The following is an 18,992-nucleotide window of genomic DNA, read 5'->3' as shown; positions in this document are numbered from 1 at the left end:
ATTTTATATATCTATTCTAGTATGATTATTGCATGTTGGATTATTTTATTGTGTGACTTTCTTATTGAACTTTGATACATGATGTATGTATGACACACAGACACACAGACACACACACACACACACACAGTCATTATTACTTGCTCTTGCAGGACGCATCTTGTCTGATCACTGCCTCTCATGTCAATAAAGACCCTTGCACACCTCCATTACTCTGTCAAAACTAATCAGTGTATGTGTCTGTGCGTGAACCTTGCAAATGTGACACAGAGAAGGGGGAAAGAGTGAGATAGAAAAGAAAGAAGAGAGAGGTGATTTAATTTCTCTCTTAATTTCCCATCCCCTCTACGCTCTCATCCTCATCTCATCACAGTGTGGGAAAAAAACTGACAGAAATGTTAATCTCAGCTTTGCTGTTCCAGCCTTCTTCTGAGCGCTGTTATCGGGAGGGAAGCTACTTCCCAGCTGAGTATTATGGTTTTCATAAAGCCCTCCCACTGAGAGGGCACACAGACAAACCGGGTCAGGTTCAAGCACGGATATTAGATTCATATTTTATGTGAAGAAGCACACATCCTTCACTATAATCCATCCCATATGCGAGTTGTTATGTAAAATATAGACAGACAGTTTTGTCTTAATCACCTGCTCAGTTTATGTGGGCTATTTGCAGTGAATCACATCTGTTTGTTTGTGCTGTTTTCCAGGCAGAAACACTGGTCATTCTACACAGTGTCCTGTTTTGAAAAGCTGTCAGAACCAGTTCCCTGTCATGAGCGTATGAGGACACCTGCTGGACATTTGTTGAAATTGTTTCCATTATAAGCAAAGCCCCTAAGGAAAGGGAAGAATCAGTGTCTCTATTGTGGTTAAATCAGGCCCATGATTCATTTATTGTTCATCTGGATGTATTTTATCAGATTTGAATTTGGAATCTGGTGGGTATTGAAAAACACACATCACACACAAAGCAAATGAAGTTTCCTGGGTCTTTTTATTGATGTTTCTTCCTCTTTAGTTGTTCATCATAACCTGAGAGGACAGAGATTTAGTGATTAGTTGATAAATAAAATGAGGAAGGAGCTTTAAATCAACTAGAGATGTTAGCTCAAAATCAAGCTCTTTCTTACCATGTCGATCCAGTCGTTGAAAGCGGAGACACGGGTGAAGACAGTGGGTTTCTTCTCATAGTTGCAGCCAAGGCCAGAGACGAAGCTGGCAATGCCGTGCACCTCCCAGACACCCTCAGTGTTCTTACAGTTAAGGGGGCCACCGGAGTCACCCTGGACACAGAGAGAGAGGAGGAGGGTTTATGTTTTATTCATGTTGTGGATGCACTGGGAGATGGGCAAGGCACAACTGTGAGAATCACAATCAGAACCATTGTTTTGCCAAGTATAATGGGGGCATAAGTAACATTGTTTCTTGTCAGCTTGATAACACATGAGTGTGATGAAAAAAGTACCCCTCTGATTCTTTGGACAAGTCTTAATTTGAACAAACTAACTGCATTTATATTCAAATTAGCTTTGGTGGCATAATTGAGTACAGTATTGCCAAAACAGGTTGTAGAAGCTTTACAGGATAAGTAATAATTCAATTTGTTTTTAGAAAAAACACATAATTGAAAATAGTTTCCTCTTTGCTCACACACACAGAACAAACTCACATTGCATCCAGCCACAATTCCATCCCCACCGGCGCAAACCATGGTGGTCCTGACAGCAATACCCCACCAGTCAGGCTGGGAGCAGGTGGCATGGTCAGCCACAGGCATCAAAGCCTGCTGCAGCTTATCAGCTATGGGGCCTCCGGCTAAAACACACAGGCAGAGTCTATTACCGTCATCCACATACACTAGCTGTCTGTCAAATCTGCTTTACAGCATTTTCCCGGGTGCCAAATTCACAGTCTGACCCACATTTTCAATTTAGGAGTAATCCCCCCCGAAAATCTCATGCATGTGATTTTCATCCCAACTTTGGAGGTTTCCCTGGGTAACCCCAGACACACTCATACACATGACTTGTTATAAATCCAAACACCACACTTACAAACAAGTGGAACACCCCGAAGGACACTATCATGAAGACATTTCAGAGGTGCTGAGCCTAAAAAACCCCCACAATGACAAATGGCAAAGGCAAATAAACACAGTCAAGCCTTCCAACAAAGAGTGACTTACTGTACAGCCTGCCCCATCCGGTGATGTAGCAGGGGTAGAGGTTGGGCAGCACAGTGCCAGCAGCAGGGATACATGCCAGCTGCACCTGGTCGCTCAAAGTCACAGACTGTGACAGCTTGATGAGGGCAATGTCATTACTGCAAGAAAGACAGAAGAAGAGAGTGTAGTCTGTCTTTTTACATTCTTTCTCTAAGTTATTATTTGTACACGTACAAATAAATCAACTCTTGGCTAATTTTTGCTCTCTAGTTTTCCACAGTGGAAAAAGCTCAGCTGCTTATTTGAGGTTGAACATTATAAAAAAGGTCCACTCTCATTTATGTTGTCTTTATTTAGGTTGTAGAGGAATTTGAGATGAATGAAGATGGAGAACTTGTGTCAAAGCCATGAGCCGGTGAATAAATAGAATTTGAGCCTCACTGCACTTTGTCACCTCGACACGGAACAGATGAGATTATGATGGACTGTGTGTCGTGGCAGGAGACTCAGTCTGCTTTTTTGTACTGTACGGCAGTGCTTGTCTTACCCAAGGGCCACGAAGATGGGGTTCCATTTCTCATGGACAATAATGTTCTCGGGCAGGATGGCCTGGGATCCAGCCTCCTCCTCAACCAGGTTGTATTTGCCCACAAACACTCTGTAGGAGAGCTTGGTGCTGTGGGACAGAGCACACAGTTGAAGCCCAAGTTAAAGCAGATTGAAGATTTAGAGTAGCGTTGATTTGATGAGTTCAAGTTGATGATTAGTTGCAATGGCGAGATAAGGACTTGAACTGGGCAGAAGTCCAGCTTTTTTTTAGTTTTTGGGTTTAAAATATTTGGACCTAATGACTTGTCCACTCCTTATTTCTGCTAGGGTTAAGAAGGGTTTAGGGTCCAAAATAAGGCAAGTAGTATGGCCTAGAATAAGTAAAGTACAGTCAACAAGAGATCTTGTGCCTGTGTGATTTATAGATGTGTGCCCTGGTGGTTGTGTTTATGTGTTTGTGTGTTTATGTTTCTCTGCTGCTCATACTTGATGCAGTGAGCAGCAGTCATGACCCAGTTGGCAGCAATCAGAGATCCCCCACAAGTGTGCCTCCATACACCGTCCCTCTCATACTGCAGGGAGATCTGGAGATGAAAAAAGGACAACATTAAGGATACAGTAAGAGGCAGGTTGTGGATGTGTATGGATGGCATAATTTGCTGAATTAATTCAGAAATAACCATTTAAGCATGGAATTTTCAATAGCCACTGGGTCTAAACAGATGCTGGACCCATAAGGTTTGCCAGTAAATATAAAAACATTGACAGATGTGTACATATTAGCATACCTGCCAGGGCCAGCTGTGGGGCTTGGCATCTACTCCATTGACCACACGGGATGTCAGGGGCTCAATGGGTGGGGTGCCGCACCCAAGGACTGGACAAGGAGGAGACAGTCATGAGTGGGGGAGTAGGAGAACAATGAAATCACTTTTAAGTCCTGCATCAGGCACATTTTTCTTGTCAATAAAGAACTGCAGAGAATTGAGTGCTTGCTCCCTGTGCAAGCTCGCACACCCACTCAGACAAACTTGAAAACACGCAGAAACAATTACACACAGAATTAGAGGATGCCAGATGTTCTTACCGCTAGCAATGAGCACTGAGGCCAGCACAATGGGGATCATGTTGATTGATGCTTCTGCTGAGGGACAGCAGGACACACATTCTCTTTTAAACTTTCCACCACAGGCAACACCCGCTCTGAATGTGGGAACGCATTCTCCTATTGGTTGGTCATGGCCTCCAGGGGATGAAGATGGACCAATGGTGATGAGGGTCAGCACAACTGGGTGGGTGACGCATCACACAGGTGTGTTTTCTAGAACATTTCCCATGACCTTCATGCAGAGATACAATGTACACTCCACTGTCGTACACTGGATATGTGCATTCAACAGCTTTCAGACATATACATGCAGAGTACATGTGTGTTTGTAAATACAGAGGGCATGTTCCAGACAACCTCATATTCTGTATTTTAACTTACCTTTACTCTATTCAATGACGAACTCTCTTCCCTGAAACCTGGAATTAAATGCTTGCATAACAGCATGGGAAGCCAACATCTGGATTACTGGCACAGATCTCCGAAATGTAAAACAAAAATCAAACTAAGAGGCATTACTATGATAAATAACCAGGACAATGAGAAACAGATGGTGTCATTGGTGCAGAAAATATTGACAGCTTCGCCACAACACAATCTTTTTGGCATCTTACAATGTACACAGTTCTGCAGTGAATTCTGCAGTGGCAGGAAAGTGAGACATATTGTATGACCATATGTATGATCAAACACGTCACTCAACATATTTTATATTCAAACATTCCTACTGGTTTTCTATGCAGTATATTTACTGATGTGTACTGCTCCAAACACTGACCCAGTGTATCATGAGGTTGTTATAATAATGTGAACGAACAGAACCTGAATAACTTATGAGACTTGGAGGACACAGACACAACTCCTGAGGTATGAAAATGTCAGGGTGTGCAGGCCTGAGGTGACTCAGCATGCAGACCCTGTAAATCTGTCAAAAGCTGCTTGGGTAATATTCAATGGCACGATAAAGGTTAGGTGTTACGATGCAGTAAACATGTAGAGTCAGTAGAAAAGGTGTTGAGGAATAGTCAGTATCTGAGCACAGAATGCTTGTATATAATGATCAAGATGTTTCTAATGAGTGAACCTGGCATCAGTTTAAACAGAATCAGGTCATGTGGGCTGAGGATTTTTCCAGCTGTTATTAGAGCTTTGGTCTGGGACCACTTTATACAAACACTGTGTTGTAATACAGAAAAAAGAGAATCATTTCATCAGACCACTTCAGATGACAGACTGGACTTTTTGTTCATGAATCACTTAGTTTCCCAGTTCACCACTAGATGGGACAATTTATCTGTTTAGACACCAAAGAGAGATGCATTCTTACACCGAAAAAGAAAAATTCAGTTCTATATTCGTGTCTGTTTGTTACAAGAAACTACATCCAAACTTTGTAAAGTGCGTCATTTAGGAACTCAGTCCTTAATCTAACTGGACTGCAGCATCTGAAAAGAAGGTCAGACGAAACTTTGACATTTAAAATGATAGTAAGAGCTGTTCATACGCTGCAGACTACTTCACTACTTATAACAGCTGAAGCTACAGAACAGTGCTGCTTCTAAAGTTTAGTTCTAAAGTTTGCCCATCTATAGTTTATAGACAGAAAACACTTGATAGGATGAACAAAACACTTGAAACTGCAGCAATAAAACAAGCCAGATATACTCAGTCTGTTTGTGTGTATGTGTGTTGTCTAAATGTACTTGCCTGTGTGTGTGTGCATGTAACCCTGCCATGCGCGTGTAAGCTTCTCAACAGCTGTGATACACAATTAATTGAAAGCTAATTAAAATTACTCTTCAAATCTGTAAAACGTTGTTAAACTTATTACAGGGCAGTGTCCAGAATAGATGCTTCCCGTTCCCATTTTCTGATTAAACCTCTTGTATTCATTAATTTGATAGTGGCCAGATGACACAAGATAATGAACTGAGGTACGCACTGAACTGACATAACTACATTAAACAGGAAAGAAGAGATGAAAATAGATTAAGTAAGTTATGTCAGTAATGCCGTTTTTGCAGCAAAACATATCAACCTAACATGAAATATATATATACATCACCAACCCTTCATACTGGGTTCAAAACCTCTGATCTCCAAAATCTCCTCCTTACCAGTGAAATATGTTTACATGCAGTCAAATGTAGTCTGTCCTGTTCTGAGATGAGGCTCACCAGTTTCATAGCTGAGCAATGACTGAAGCCCTCCAGGACTTTGTAACAGGTAGACTTCAGCCTGTTTTCCCCCCTATCAGAACAGCAGCTGAACTCTGAATGACACTCTGTGTGAGGTTTATGGTTGGTTTGTATCACTTTGGGGCAGTAAACACTGTACTGGCCATTGCCATTCCCCACATGGAGCAAAGGAGAGAGATTTTGCAATAATGTATAAATATTGTTGTGGCAGCTCAATGCTGTTGGCTGCAGTCAGCTGTGTGGTTTTTAACTCATTTCCCTTCCATGCCTCTTTGTAGCCAACATTAGAGCCACTGGTATGTGGTATGCATACACACAGAGGGCCGGATCTTTTGGTTTCTAGCATCACTCTAATGTTCAGTCCATTCTGAGCATACTAACATCCATATTGTTTTGCTTTTTTGCCTTTAGAAAAATATACAGCTGTATTTTCCAGTGGCTGCCTTATTTGCCACGGGCAGTGTGTTTTGAGCTGGAGGGCTGAAGTAAATTCAAACATCGGCTGTCTGCAGTTGATTTGCTTTTCATCATTATCCTTCCTACTGATGTTGACAGAAGGTTTTCCCTGCCTTGGCTTTTCGATTGTTGGTGCATATGTTTATTTTATTTTGATGTCTTTGTTTACGAAGGTTTTAATTCACTGCTCTCCAGCATTTTTGGTTTGGCTTCCCTTAGGAATTCCCAGGTTGGGAACTACTGATTTAATTAAATCTCATAAGCACATCATGACCCAACTGGTCTTCCTTCAGGTCTTGTATGTACTTGCCAGTTTTCCATTTCTTTCATGTCGAGTGGGGGAGAGTAGCAGGGGAGTAGTGGGACTAGGTGAGCCTGTCTCACCACCTACAGCGCTGTAATGTGTTAAAAACTGCTTACTGCTGGAATATGTTATTTATCTGATATGGTGCTTGTGTCTGGTATGCTCATGTGCCAGTAATTTATGGTCACTCAGTGTTTCTGTTTTTGCTTGATACAACAAACGAATCAACCAGAAATGAACTAAATCTGGCAACCACAAAAAACAAACAAACAAAAAAAACATTATTTCTATATTGTGCCTTAGCCTTACTCTGTTTTAAATGTTAATATCCCAGCCAAACTTAACATTTATACAACACCTCATAGATACTGGAGACCCTTGTTTTATCTAATCTTCATCAGGTCCATACTCATCGCTTTTTTATACAAAAATGTGCTGTTACTTCAGTTCTTATTATTCAGTCTTTTTCTGTGTATTCTGTCTTTTTTGAGTATTGTTCCCCCAAGTTGAGACATGTCTCAGAGTTATACACAAATCTCTGCAGAGTTATTCATAGTAATTAGATTTTGGAACCACCTCAAATATTTCAGATTTATGGGATCTGTTTTTCTCATATGCAGAGTTACTTGGGGACTTGGGCAGAGTGCAATGTCATGGAACTTGAGAGCAATGCTTATCAGAATTGGACACACTGACGGACTATTGCATAGCCAATTAACACTGAGTGGTCTTTGAAAAAAAAAAAAATCATTACCTTTGTTTATTTATAGAGATGCTTTAATAGCAGTCAAGTCCTGTAAAGTTTCTTTTGATCACTCAACCTAAAAGATGAAATTTCAGACTACATGGGGCTAAAGATATTTTATAACAGTTTGGCACAGAAATTCTGCTGTTACGTGTATTTACATTTACAATAACTGTAGACATTTTATGTAATTTGAGTTAGCATAAATGCGTTGGAACCAAGACTGCAGCGTGACATGCACAAACTGCAGAATCCAGACAATAGATGATTAGATAAAATCAGCAAACATGCACAGACTATGTGGACTTGTAATTTAAAGGTCATTTGCAGGAACATCATACACGTGTATATAACAATAGCAGCAAACTAACACAACTACTATTGATCCAAAAAATAATAACATGATATAATACTTTAACCTTGTACTGTATGGCCGTGTTTGAGACTGGGTCCTCTGTGTATGGCAGCATGATTCAACTGATTCATCTTCTTCCAGAATAGATGTTGGAGAAATGTAAAGAACCTTAATGTAACATTACACAAACAGTTACCAGCATCACGATGGCCACTGTCTTTCTTGTCACTTTTATTACTGGCCAGGTAATATAATCAATAATCTCAGTGTGTGTGATCACCTTAACTTGGCAAGGATCCAAGGGTTCAAAGGTTTTCCTCAAGGCTTGTATAAGTACTCTGCACTTGTCTGATTAAATCCGTTGAAAAACCAGCCATGTCCAAGACAACAGAGCCCCAGAAACAGAGCTGTGAGTAGACACCACTTTCAAATGTTTTTCTTTCTTTCTTTTAAATTATTATTATTGATTTTGGGGAAAGGGCATGACTATCTGAATCAACATTTCACACAACTACAGAAGAGTCAAAAGGTAGTGTATCATTGCTGTATTTTGGTGAAAAAAAAACTGAGGGGTGGGGGGTGGTGGGGTTTGGACAATTGAATAGCATCTAAAACCCCTCTAAAGAATTCATACATGTACACACAGATGTGTATTTAGATAATGTGGTTTCTCTAGCTTTTGTTTTAGTCATAATGGCATTTTGTTGCATATCAAAATCAGAGCTGCAATTTCAATAAGACATGTCGGCATTTTCTATTGTTCCTGCTCCAAGGTCTCCTGTTGAATCAGAGCTGGTGAAAGAATATGCACAATGTCTCATTAACAGCTTTTAGTCATTCTCAGCTGTTCACTAAAAGAAGAAAACTGGCTGACAGGTCCCTTCACAGTAAAAATGAAAAGAACAGAAAATTAAAAAGATGTGCAGGAATATGACAGTTAATTCTAACAAGGTCATTTCCTTGTACACTGACATTCTTTTGGTGCCATGAGGAAAACAAGTCGTTAAAGCAATAGCTGTTACAAATAAACTACAGTTGCAATTGTTATTATCCAAAAATGAAAGACAAAAAAAAAGCAATACCTGAAGCTATTACCCAGTTCTGAGCTCGTCAGTGTCACCGTTTTGTTTTCAAAAGACTTGATTTTAAATGCAGCAGAAGGAAAATACCCCCCCCCACCCACCCCAAAAAATGACAACACACATTCAGGCATCATTTGCAATGCTGCAGTAATCACAATCAAAACTCACAAAGTCAACATTGTAAGAGATTGTTAAAGCCTACAGCGGTTATCTCTCTATTGCACATTCTCGTTTTTATAGTCTGTTGTACTGGTGTCATGGGAATGAACAAAATTCTGCCTCAGCTGATTGGTTGCAATAACCATTCACATCGTCAGAAAACCTGTGATATTGTATCCTAAGCTCAGCGTGGTGCTCTGTATTGAACTGCAATGATTTGCTTTTGCTAATCACATAGCTCTCATATATATTTTACAGTCTCCATTATGCGTGAGATATGAAGTAATGAAAGGGAATTGGTTATTGGATAACAGATAAGACAGCAGATAGTGCAGGTGTCATTCACAGTGCATGAACCCTGAGTTCCAGGAGTTCACACAAGCAGGGGCGATGATTACATAATGTTACCTACAACAGAACACTGAGGTGTGAAGAACCATAGAGGGATACACTGAAAGTGTGGAAGTGTAATTTATTTTGTTTACAACATAAATTAAACTGTATGTAACTGTATTCAACTGATGTATAAAAATAAAGCTGCTAAAGATCTTGCTTGTTAACAGCTGTCTTAAAACCAGTAGAACACACACTGATAATAGCTGTTGGTAATGGTGACTATTATCTAATTAGTCACATCCATGAATATGAACTGTTTTATAATGACTTGTAGTTCCTGTAGCTCGTAACATCACATCTACATTTGTTCAAAGGTCCAGAAATATAAATGGTTCACACACCTCACACACCTAGTGTGTATACATGTCATGCCTGTGTGTGTGTGTGTGTGTGTGTGTGTGTGTGTGTGTGTGTGTGTGTGTATAAGAGACAGACAAAGGGAGAAAGAGAGAAATGGTACCAAAGGCTGAGAAGGTGTGGAGCTGTGGGGCCAAGAGTTCAGCTGCTGCTCAAGAGACACTTGCTATCATGATTTTCTCTCTGCTTTGTCTTCATTGATTTTACAGAATTTTAAAATCTAAATTCAGCTTTAAGTCCTCTCCTTTCCTCTCCTGTCCTCTTCTCTCTCAGTGTCCAGCAGGCAGCGATGTCCGCAGGCCAGTGGGCTGGAGAGCCTGGCGCCTTTGGTGCGTTCTGTGGATGAAACCCCTGATCCCATCCCCACCACCATCAGGGGAACTATCCCAACATGGATCAATGGAAGCTTCTTGAGAAATGGTCCTGGGAAGTTTGAATTTGGGAAAGACAGGTATTCTGGGAACACTCCATAGTAAAAACAAAACTCCATAGTATTACCCAGTTCACTGAGCTTTATTGGCATGATAGTTAATAGTAGAAAGGTAAAACTTAGACACATCACATCAGCAAAGTAAATGATTCAAAGAACAGGACTGAAATTTGTTATCACTACCAAACCAACTTCACAAGACAACAACTAAAACAGTGGTGATGGTAACACTTTAAAAAACAGTTGTATAAACCTGTATGTTCAAATAATACAGACTGGACAAATGACAATCGTAATAGTAATTTTATGTAATTACACTTCAACCTTTATGGTACACTAACACCACAGGGAGCAGTGATCTGTTTCTATGCATCTTTAAATGTACAGTAACAGGATTGTTACACATAGATATAGATACTATATATATATATATATATATATATATACAGTTTGGATAAATTCAGTAAACTACCTGAAGAGGCAACATACATATTCAAACTATGTAGTTTAAGCTGTCACTTACTGAGTCACACACCCATGACAAATTAAACATTTTTGTCCTCATGATGATGAGGATGATGATGAAGCTTTTCTCACCAAGAGTTTAACAATGGACTGATTTCCCCCCAAAAAATGAGTATTTCTCTGTGTCAAAGTGCTCACATGGCTCCCTCTACCTCGTCAAGTCAAGTCAAATTTTATTTATATAGCGCCAATTCACAACAGAAATTATCTCGAGGCACTGTACATACAGAGCAGGTCTAGACCACACTCTTTATCATATAAATTTTACAGAGAGAAACCCAACAGATCCCACCATGAGCAAATACTAGACGACTGTGGCATGGAAAAACTTCCTTTTAAGAGGCAGAAACCTCGAGCAGAACCGGACTCAGGGTGGGCGGCCATCTGCCTCGACCGGTTGGGTTTAGACACATCACGTCCTACACAAATACCCTGTTGGCAAATTAATTGTCTTTTTCTTCCCTCTTAGATACACCCACTGGTTTGACGGCATGGCCATGATGCACCGGTTCCACATCTGCGAGGGTAGTGTCACATACAGCAGCCGCTTCCTTCGAAGTGACTCGTATGTCCGCAACTCGGAGAAGAACCGCATCGTGGTGTCAGAGTTCGGGACACTGGCGATGCCTGATCCCTGCAAGAACATCTTTGCACGCTTCTTTTCACGCTTTCAGATTCCTAGTATGTCTGTTTTCTTTACACAGCTAAATATTCTTACGTGTAATCCACTTCAGTGCAGCAGAATGTAGTGCCAGCACTGCCAAATGTTCAACTCATTTGTGCATGTAGGTAATAAGGCAGCAGTGCCAGATTACCAGAGGCAAAGTAAAAGTCAAACAAATAGAGAAAAAAGTACAAATCTACAGTATACATGTTTTTTTTAATTTAGTGTTCATGTTGACTGTATGTGCTGCAATGTGTATTATTGATTTGAAAAGTAGTTTTCAGTGATAGCTGTGAGAACAATGTGTTTTTTTATTAGTGTTATATTTCATATGTTCTTGGTATCTGTGTGTGAACAGAAGCCACAGATAACGCCAGTGTGAACTTTGTCAAGTACAAGGGAGACTATTATGTCAGCACAGAAACCAACTACATGAGACGAATAGATCCACAAAGCCTGGAGACAAAGGAGAAGGTGAGTCAGAGAGCCAAATAAGAAAGTCTTTTGAATGATGATAAAGAGTTAGAGGGTAAAGGCGAAGAAGATGGGTGACTATTCATGATGATGAGGAGGACAGCAAAGCTGATGATGCTATTCATTTAAGGTGGACTGGAGTCAATACATTGCTGTCAACTCAGCTACCGCTCACCCACACTATGACCGTGAGGGGGCCACATACAACATGGGAAACTCCTACGGCAAACACGGTAACCTTCCTTCACTCCTTGCTCCCCACCTGAAAGTAGTGCAACATGTTTGCAGTATAATTATGTAAATATTCTAAGTTATCCATCTCAGCACACACTGTACAACATCATCTGGTTTTGGGTTCCCTCAGGTTTCTTCTACAACATCATCCGTGTGCCTCCTCCTGGGGACAAGGCAGCAGCAAAGGACTCAGCAGACCTGACTGGAGCCAAAGTGCTCTGCTCCATCCGTGCAGCTGAACCCAGGAAACCTTCCTATTATCACAGCTTTGGTGAGATATACACTACAGCATAACAAACAGGCTGCACCTTCTTTAAGTTCTCTGCATGCTGGATGTATACTAAAGTGGAATTAATGAGCTCTATGAGATTTGTTTTTTTCGCTTGCACTGACAGGATGAGTCTACTTCACTGAAAGGGAGCGTCACAGTTTTTTTGTGCTCTTATTAATTACTCATTCGAATTCTAGTCTCGTCCTGCTTCTTTTTGTCAATCACAGTTCCTTTGTCTTTCTGTTCAGCTTTCACTATCTTTCTCTGACTATAACTCTGCCTCTGACTCACACCCAGAAGTACACATTTTGTCTTACACCCTGTCTCCCATAAAAAAGGAATAAATCTGTTTAAAAGACACACAATCATCTTTTTACTGTATAGTTTCTTCCATGGTTTAACTTTGAGAGCAGCACTATCAAGATACACATAATTTGTGTCATAGTGTTCTTATGTTTTGTTGTTTGTTTATAAAGTTTTGTACTCATATATGCCTATAAATCAGTCAGAGACACTTCAGTAAAATAATTTATAGCAAATATAGCAGTTAAAGTAAAGTTAGATTTAGCTGTAACAGCTCTGCTCTTTGGGGGAGCACTCAGAGAATTCCAGCAGAGACATAAACCCTACTGGGAGACCTAATCCCCCAAATAAACAAACACATGAATATTAGATCTTAGTACAGTCAACAGTATCAAAAGCTTAGCACATAATGTGCTGGTTTGGTGGGGGGGGGGGGCTTTGGCAGCATTAGCATAATATATCAGCAGAGTAAAACAGAGAAGAGTCAAGTTATGATGGTCATACAGTGCACCTGTGCTAATATGATTGGGTGTTACCAGTCAGCTGATAGCAGCTGATGAAGAGGCCATTGATAATAAAACATTAAACTAAAGCCTGCATGACCACACTGCTCTGCCTGATCTAACACTGTGTTAGACTCCACACTCCATTTGGTTTCTGTGCTACACCAGTTCCCTGATTACATCTCAGTTTATATTTCCAGCAGACCACCCTTGTTCTGCCAGACTATCTGGCACCAAGAAATCTCACATCATTGCACAGTTATACAAGGCCCCACATCATAACTAGTATACAGGATCAGCATTGTACTGATGAGTTATACACTAATCAAAATCTATTTTCCCACAATGACACAGCAGATCTAACAAGCTTGAGAACATGATTTATGATGTATGATGAAATCAAGATGAATAGGAGATGTCAGTTGTGTGTGTGTTTTTTAATGCATGCCTTTTCTCCTGTGTGTGCTCTCCTTCTCCAGTCATGTCAGAGAACTACATTGTGTTCATTGAGCAGCCGATCAAGCTGGACCTGCTGAAGTTCATGCTGTACAGAATCCAGGGAAAGAGCTTTCATAAAGTCATGACCTGGGAGCCTCAGTATGAAACCATCTTTCACCTGGTCAACAGGCACACTGGCAAGGTGGGCTAAAATTGGTTTAATGCACAGCCTTGCACTTACTTTTTACAAGAAAGTGTAAAGTAGGAAACACATGCATCTAGCTGCTGAACAGTCAGAACAAAAAAAGAAAGCTGCGAGCTAATCTCTTCACGCATGATGAAGTTTTTTCCTTATTTATTTTGATGAAGTCACACTCCATTGGTGTAGCTTTTTCTCATACATTGTTACTCTCAATTTTCTCATCTCATTACCCAGCATACCCATTAAGCATACAATATCAAACTTTCACAATGTGAAGGTACAACACAATAACTGCTGTGCCAAGGAGGGGGCTTGTCTAACAAAAACACCCCAGTTCCTTCTTGTTTTTCCGAAAGTTTTGATTAGTTGATGTGACTGGCCCAACAGGAGAGTGAGGTGAAGTACTGTGCAGCGCCCATGTTCACGCTGCATCAGATCAATGCTTATGAAGACAATGGGTTCTTGGTTATGGACATGTGCTGTGGGGACGATGGTGAGGTCATTGGAGACTTCACACTAGAGAACATCCGCAGAGAGTCTGGAGAGGAGATGGACAAGGTAAATGCATAATGTTTCACTCAGAGTTACATGCAAACACATACACACACACACACACACACACACACACACACACACAATCAAATATGCCTGATATGACAGTGATTTATTAGTTTGTCGTCACTGAGCAGCTAAGACTTAAGTACTAAAGTATTTCAACCATCCATCCATCTATACAGTTTTTACTTACTTTAAACAACATTCACAAAACACAAAAACATAAATTGTGAACAAGGAGGGATTTGAAGAGCTTTTAGTGGATCTATGTGAAGGACCCATCTTTTTTCAGCAAGGTCATCTCCCTCTTTCTCTTGCTGTCATTTACATTTTTTTTTCCTCTTAGCAAAGTCCATCTGTTAGGCAGATGTAGTGCAATTGCATGTCATTGTCTCTTTTTTTCTTGAACTGATACATTTCTGATGCAGTCAGTTTTTCTTCTATGTGATTTCAAACATGTTACTTTAATCAGAACATTCATTCATTATCTATACCGCTTATCCGTCAAGTGTTGCAGGGGGGCTGGAGCCTATCGCAGCTGACACTGGGCAAGTGTCACCCGGTCACCAGTCCATCACAGGGCCTACATATATAAAAACCATTCACACTTTAATCAGAACATACCCAAAATTAACATAAAAATGCCTCCAAACACTACTAGTAGTGGCAACCATTAGTGATTTTGTGTCGGTATCTTGTGTCTGTGTCAGTCTGAGTCTGATTGTTCCAGGAGTTGTGTTGCACCTTTCAGCAAAGGAGACACACTCACAAATTTTCATGTCTCTTGGCAGTTTTACAACACGTTGTGCCGAAACCTTCCAAGGAGATACGTTCTGCCCCTGACTGTGGATAAGCAAACTCCCCTAGACCAAAACCTTGTCACTCTGCATGGCTGTAAAGCCACAGCGAAGAAGACAAAACCAAATGAGGTGGGATTAAACAGCGCAGTATGGTTATTGTCCATATTAAGAATTATGCTTATCTGTATATTACATTTGATCTGGTATTCCTGGAAGCAAGTAAAGAATGAAGCCTATAACCATGATGAATACAGCCAAGTCACTCCCACACACTGCAATTATCCAGCATGATGAGATGCTGAAGGTACTTTCTTCAAGATAGTAATTTCATGACTTATGGCAGATAAAAATGCCAAAATGAGAGTCCATCGTGTCACTGAACAACTGCCATTTAACAGCTTATGTGTGCCCCCTGTCTCTATACACACACACACACACACACACACTGTCCAACATTTTCTTATGGCAGAATAAAGCTGAAGCAAGAGGTGATGTTTTAGTTGTCATGACTACCTGAGTGACACTGTTCTCAGTCTTAGTTCTCAGTGAGAGTGATGTTATGTCTATGTAACAGCTGTAAAGTGCTGCTGGCTACCACAGGCACTATGAACAAATAGAAAAATATGGGTTTGTAATTGCAATTGAAGGTACTTTTTTTTTTTTAAGTAAAATTAAAAGAAATTGATTTATTCTAAGTAAAGTTTGAAATGAATGCCCAGAATATTGTGCAGGTATCCATTTACCTGTTTTAGAGAATAATGCAGTATTGATTCTAGCCCTCATAGCATAACAGTTCACAGTAAACCAGGTCTGTTGGTGTGCATTATGGACATATTTTATTTTTGTTAAAATGTAAAAGTTACTCAGATCTGAGTAAAGTCCTTACTTTCTCCTGTGACCCTACAGGTTCACATGACCCATGAAGAGCTTCATGACAACGAGCTGCTGCAATACGGTGGCCTCGAGTTCCCTCAGATCAACTATGATAAATACAACGGCAGACCTTACCGCTACTTCTACTCCTGTGGCTTTGGACACGTCTTCAGTGACTCCCTGCTCAAGATGGATGTCCATACCAAGGAGCTTAAGGTTCTTTATCAATCAAAGACAACTTAGAAAGGGACATCATTGTTAACTGGGCCGGGTATTATCACATCAAAGTTATTTCTACTGCTGCTTCCTGATCGTTGAGTGGGTTGAGAGTAGGTTTTCTAACATGAAAAGGCTCAGAGTAAAGGGGATGCTTATGTAATCCTTCCTGTCTAGGTGTGGCGTTATCCTGGCTTGTACCCGTCTGAGCCTGTCTTTGTTGCTTCGCCCGGAGCTACTGATGAAGATGATGGAGTGGTTTTGTCAGTCATTATCACGCCCAAAGAAGTAAGTTAACGACTACAAAAAACAAAGCAAAGCAAAGCAAAACAAAACAAAACAAAATAAAACAAAACAAAACAACAAGCGAGGCAGAAGACATTGTTAACTTAACAACTGTAACAACCTTACTTGGACTAATACTGACATCATGTTGTATCTGTGCACACTGACGCTGTGCTGTGAGATTTATAAAGAAAAGACATAACCACAGACAGTCATGAAAAGCACACTTTGTGTATAAGGTCTGTGTGACTTGACCATACATACTGTATATTTTTACTATGTAAAGAGAAGACAAATGGTTTGGTACTTTCACTATCATTATTGCGAGAAGGGTGTTCTGTGACCTTTTTCTTTGCATAACATATTTAATCTCCTCTGTCTCTGTTTCCAGGAGAAAAGTACTTTCCTACTTGTTCTGGATGCCAAGACCTTCACTGAGCTGGGCAGAGCTGAGGTCCCTGTCAATATCCCATACGGGACCCACGGTGTGTTTAATGAGATGGGTTAGATGTGCCACTGTTTGCAACTCTGTGGCAAATTGCTGAAAAAGAATCAGCGACCAACTACTTTAACCACCGAATGGAATATCTCTGTTGATGCCATTGCCTGTAAAAACCCTAGTAAACGAAAAAGGAAAAAGAAATAACAGCTGGGAAAAAACTGCAGACTCATGCTATTTGTTTGTGCCTCCTTGGTAGGAATAGGTGCATGTCCTCACTGTGTGCTACCATTACAGTCAGATAGATGGCAATCTTTTGGAGACTAACAAGACAGAAGCACAGCATGGTGTAAGAGCAATGATAAAGTTTGTCCTCTGTGTGTTCTTATGTGCTCTTGTAAGATTTTGAAACAGCCTTTCGACAATGGCCAGAGGACCATGCAGATGGTGCTTACTTGGAAGGGCCAATGCTTTATGTGGAAAACATTTAGGAAAAAATATATGAAAGTCAATACACACATTAAAATAAAATCCATTTCTCTTTCTTCTGTTTAAACCCAAAGTGTTTTTGCATCATCACACCACTGGAAACGCTATACTCCCAGTGAGGACGGAACAGCACTTAGGATACATAAAAATGCATCAGAGGAAATTCAATTTCTGTCAAAGTAATGTGATAGAAATGGACAACGTCTGAAACGCCTGGAAAAAAAATGGATCTAACTGGTCGATAGCCACCAGAGAGTCTAGGAGAGGTCACATCAGAATGTAGTGCTTTTTATATGCTCAAAACAACCCAAAACAAAGTCGACATACACATAAACACTGACATCTAGGACCTTGTGTGCAAGCAAGACCAGCTTGTTGTGTCACCGTATTAAACTGTGAGCTAAAAAGAACAGTGTGGAATATAACACACAGGCCCTACCCAGAATGTGAAGTAGCCTACAGCTGCATTTGTCACTCCACCATCTCCACAACTGACTTTACTTATGCTTATTTCATTGGCTATTTTCCCTCTCACATTGATTTGAACAGACTGATTTGAACTGACTCCGGGCTCTGCACCTGATACAGGCACTATGGCTGTGCGAAAGCTGAGAGGTTTCAAATATATTATGACCTACATATTTTTTGGCCCTTTTTTAATGTTTCAAAATTGACTTTTTGTCAAGAGTTACAGTGAGGAAGTTTTACAGATATTTTGCAATACTGAGTCCCAGCCTTCAATAATTTATGACTGCACAGTAAACACAGGCAGAGGTTTTATCTTTAGCTTCTCTTATTAAACTGAACTGAATAAAACAAGATGGAACAGAGCTCTAGTGTACAGTTTAAATTAATTTAATTCAGTCAATTAACAGCACTTATGTTTTTGTCATGTTCTCTGTTCAACTCGAGCTGTGTCTCCTAATAAGCATGCAGTACAGGTCTCCCAAGATACACATTAATTATCCCATAATTCCTAATCTAATCAGTTATGCTTAACCTCTGTGTGTGCTTGTATGTGTGCCTGTGTGTGCCTTTGTGTGTGCAAATACTGTATGCTTAGGTTCATTAGTACTCTCTCCAACGGGAATGACCAGCAGAGAGAGATACAATGACCTTTGCCCTCAAATAAATCTCAAGCTGAGTTTTGTGTTTGCAAAGCTGTTAGGTGAAGCAAACCCTTATCATTATCACCTAACACCCTCTCAATTTAAAGCATTATTGGATGAGACATTAAGTACGACGATCAATGGTTTATTCAAGGTGTTATCCTAGATAGTTAACACTTTGACAGATAAATGTGTTGGATTCACCTGGGTCAAGCTTGAATGATGAGCCAAACACACTAACTACAGGCATTCTGAAAACACACACCGACTTATGCAGGCATCTGTATACACTGCAACACAGATACACAA

At 40.3% G+C, this 18,992-nt stretch overlaps 2 protein-coding genes across 2 annotated transcripts; one reads left to right on the top strand and one right to left on the bottom strand.

The window, feature by feature from the left end:
- Window positions 1–975: 975 nt before the first annotated feature.
- On the bottom strand, window positions 976–3,918 carry ela3l (elastase 3 like). The gene is made up of 8 exons (XM_018669585.2): window positions 3,801–3,918; window positions 3,502–3,590; window positions 3,200–3,297; window positions 2,712–2,840; window positions 2,186–2,322; window positions 1,670–1,815; window positions 1,131–1,283; window positions 976–1,032 (listed from the first exon to the last, which is right to left on the bottom strand). Exons 1-8 carry the CDS (start codon window positions 3,838–3,840, stop codon window positions 1,015–1,017), a joined length of 810 nt encoding a protein of 269 aa, XP_018525101.2. The 5' UTR covers window positions 3,841–3,918; the 3' UTR covers window positions 976–1,014.
- A 4,322-nt stretch (window positions 3,919–8,240) lies between these two features.
- bco2l (beta-carotene 15, 15-dioxygenase 2, like) lies at window positions 8,241–17,641 on the top strand. The gene is made up of 12 exons (XM_018669583.2): window positions 8,241–8,288; window positions 10,147–10,324; window positions 11,298–11,509; window positions 11,851–11,966; window positions 12,097–12,199; window positions 12,331–12,471; window positions 13,757–13,917; window positions 14,305–14,475; window positions 15,264–15,401; window positions 16,179–16,361; window positions 16,539–16,649; window positions 17,038–17,641. Exons 1-12 carry the CDS (start codon window positions 8,255–8,257, stop codon window positions 17,152–17,154), a joined length of 1,665 nt encoding a protein of 554 aa, XP_018525099.1. The 5' UTR covers window positions 8,241–8,254; the 3' UTR covers window positions 17,155–17,641.
- Window positions 17,642–18,992: the final 1,351 nt, after the last annotated feature.

Source organism: Lates calcarifer, linkage group LG13, assembly GCF_001640805.2.
Source record: "Lates calcarifer isolate ASB-BC8 linkage group LG13, TLL_Latcal_v3, whole genome shotgun sequence".
Taxonomy (NCBI): domain Eukaryota; kingdom Metazoa; phylum Chordata; class Actinopteri; family Centropomidae; genus Lates; species Lates calcarifer.
The sequence above is the reverse complement of the archived record's forward strand: the minus strand, read 5'-3'. Positions and strand labels throughout refer to the sequence as shown.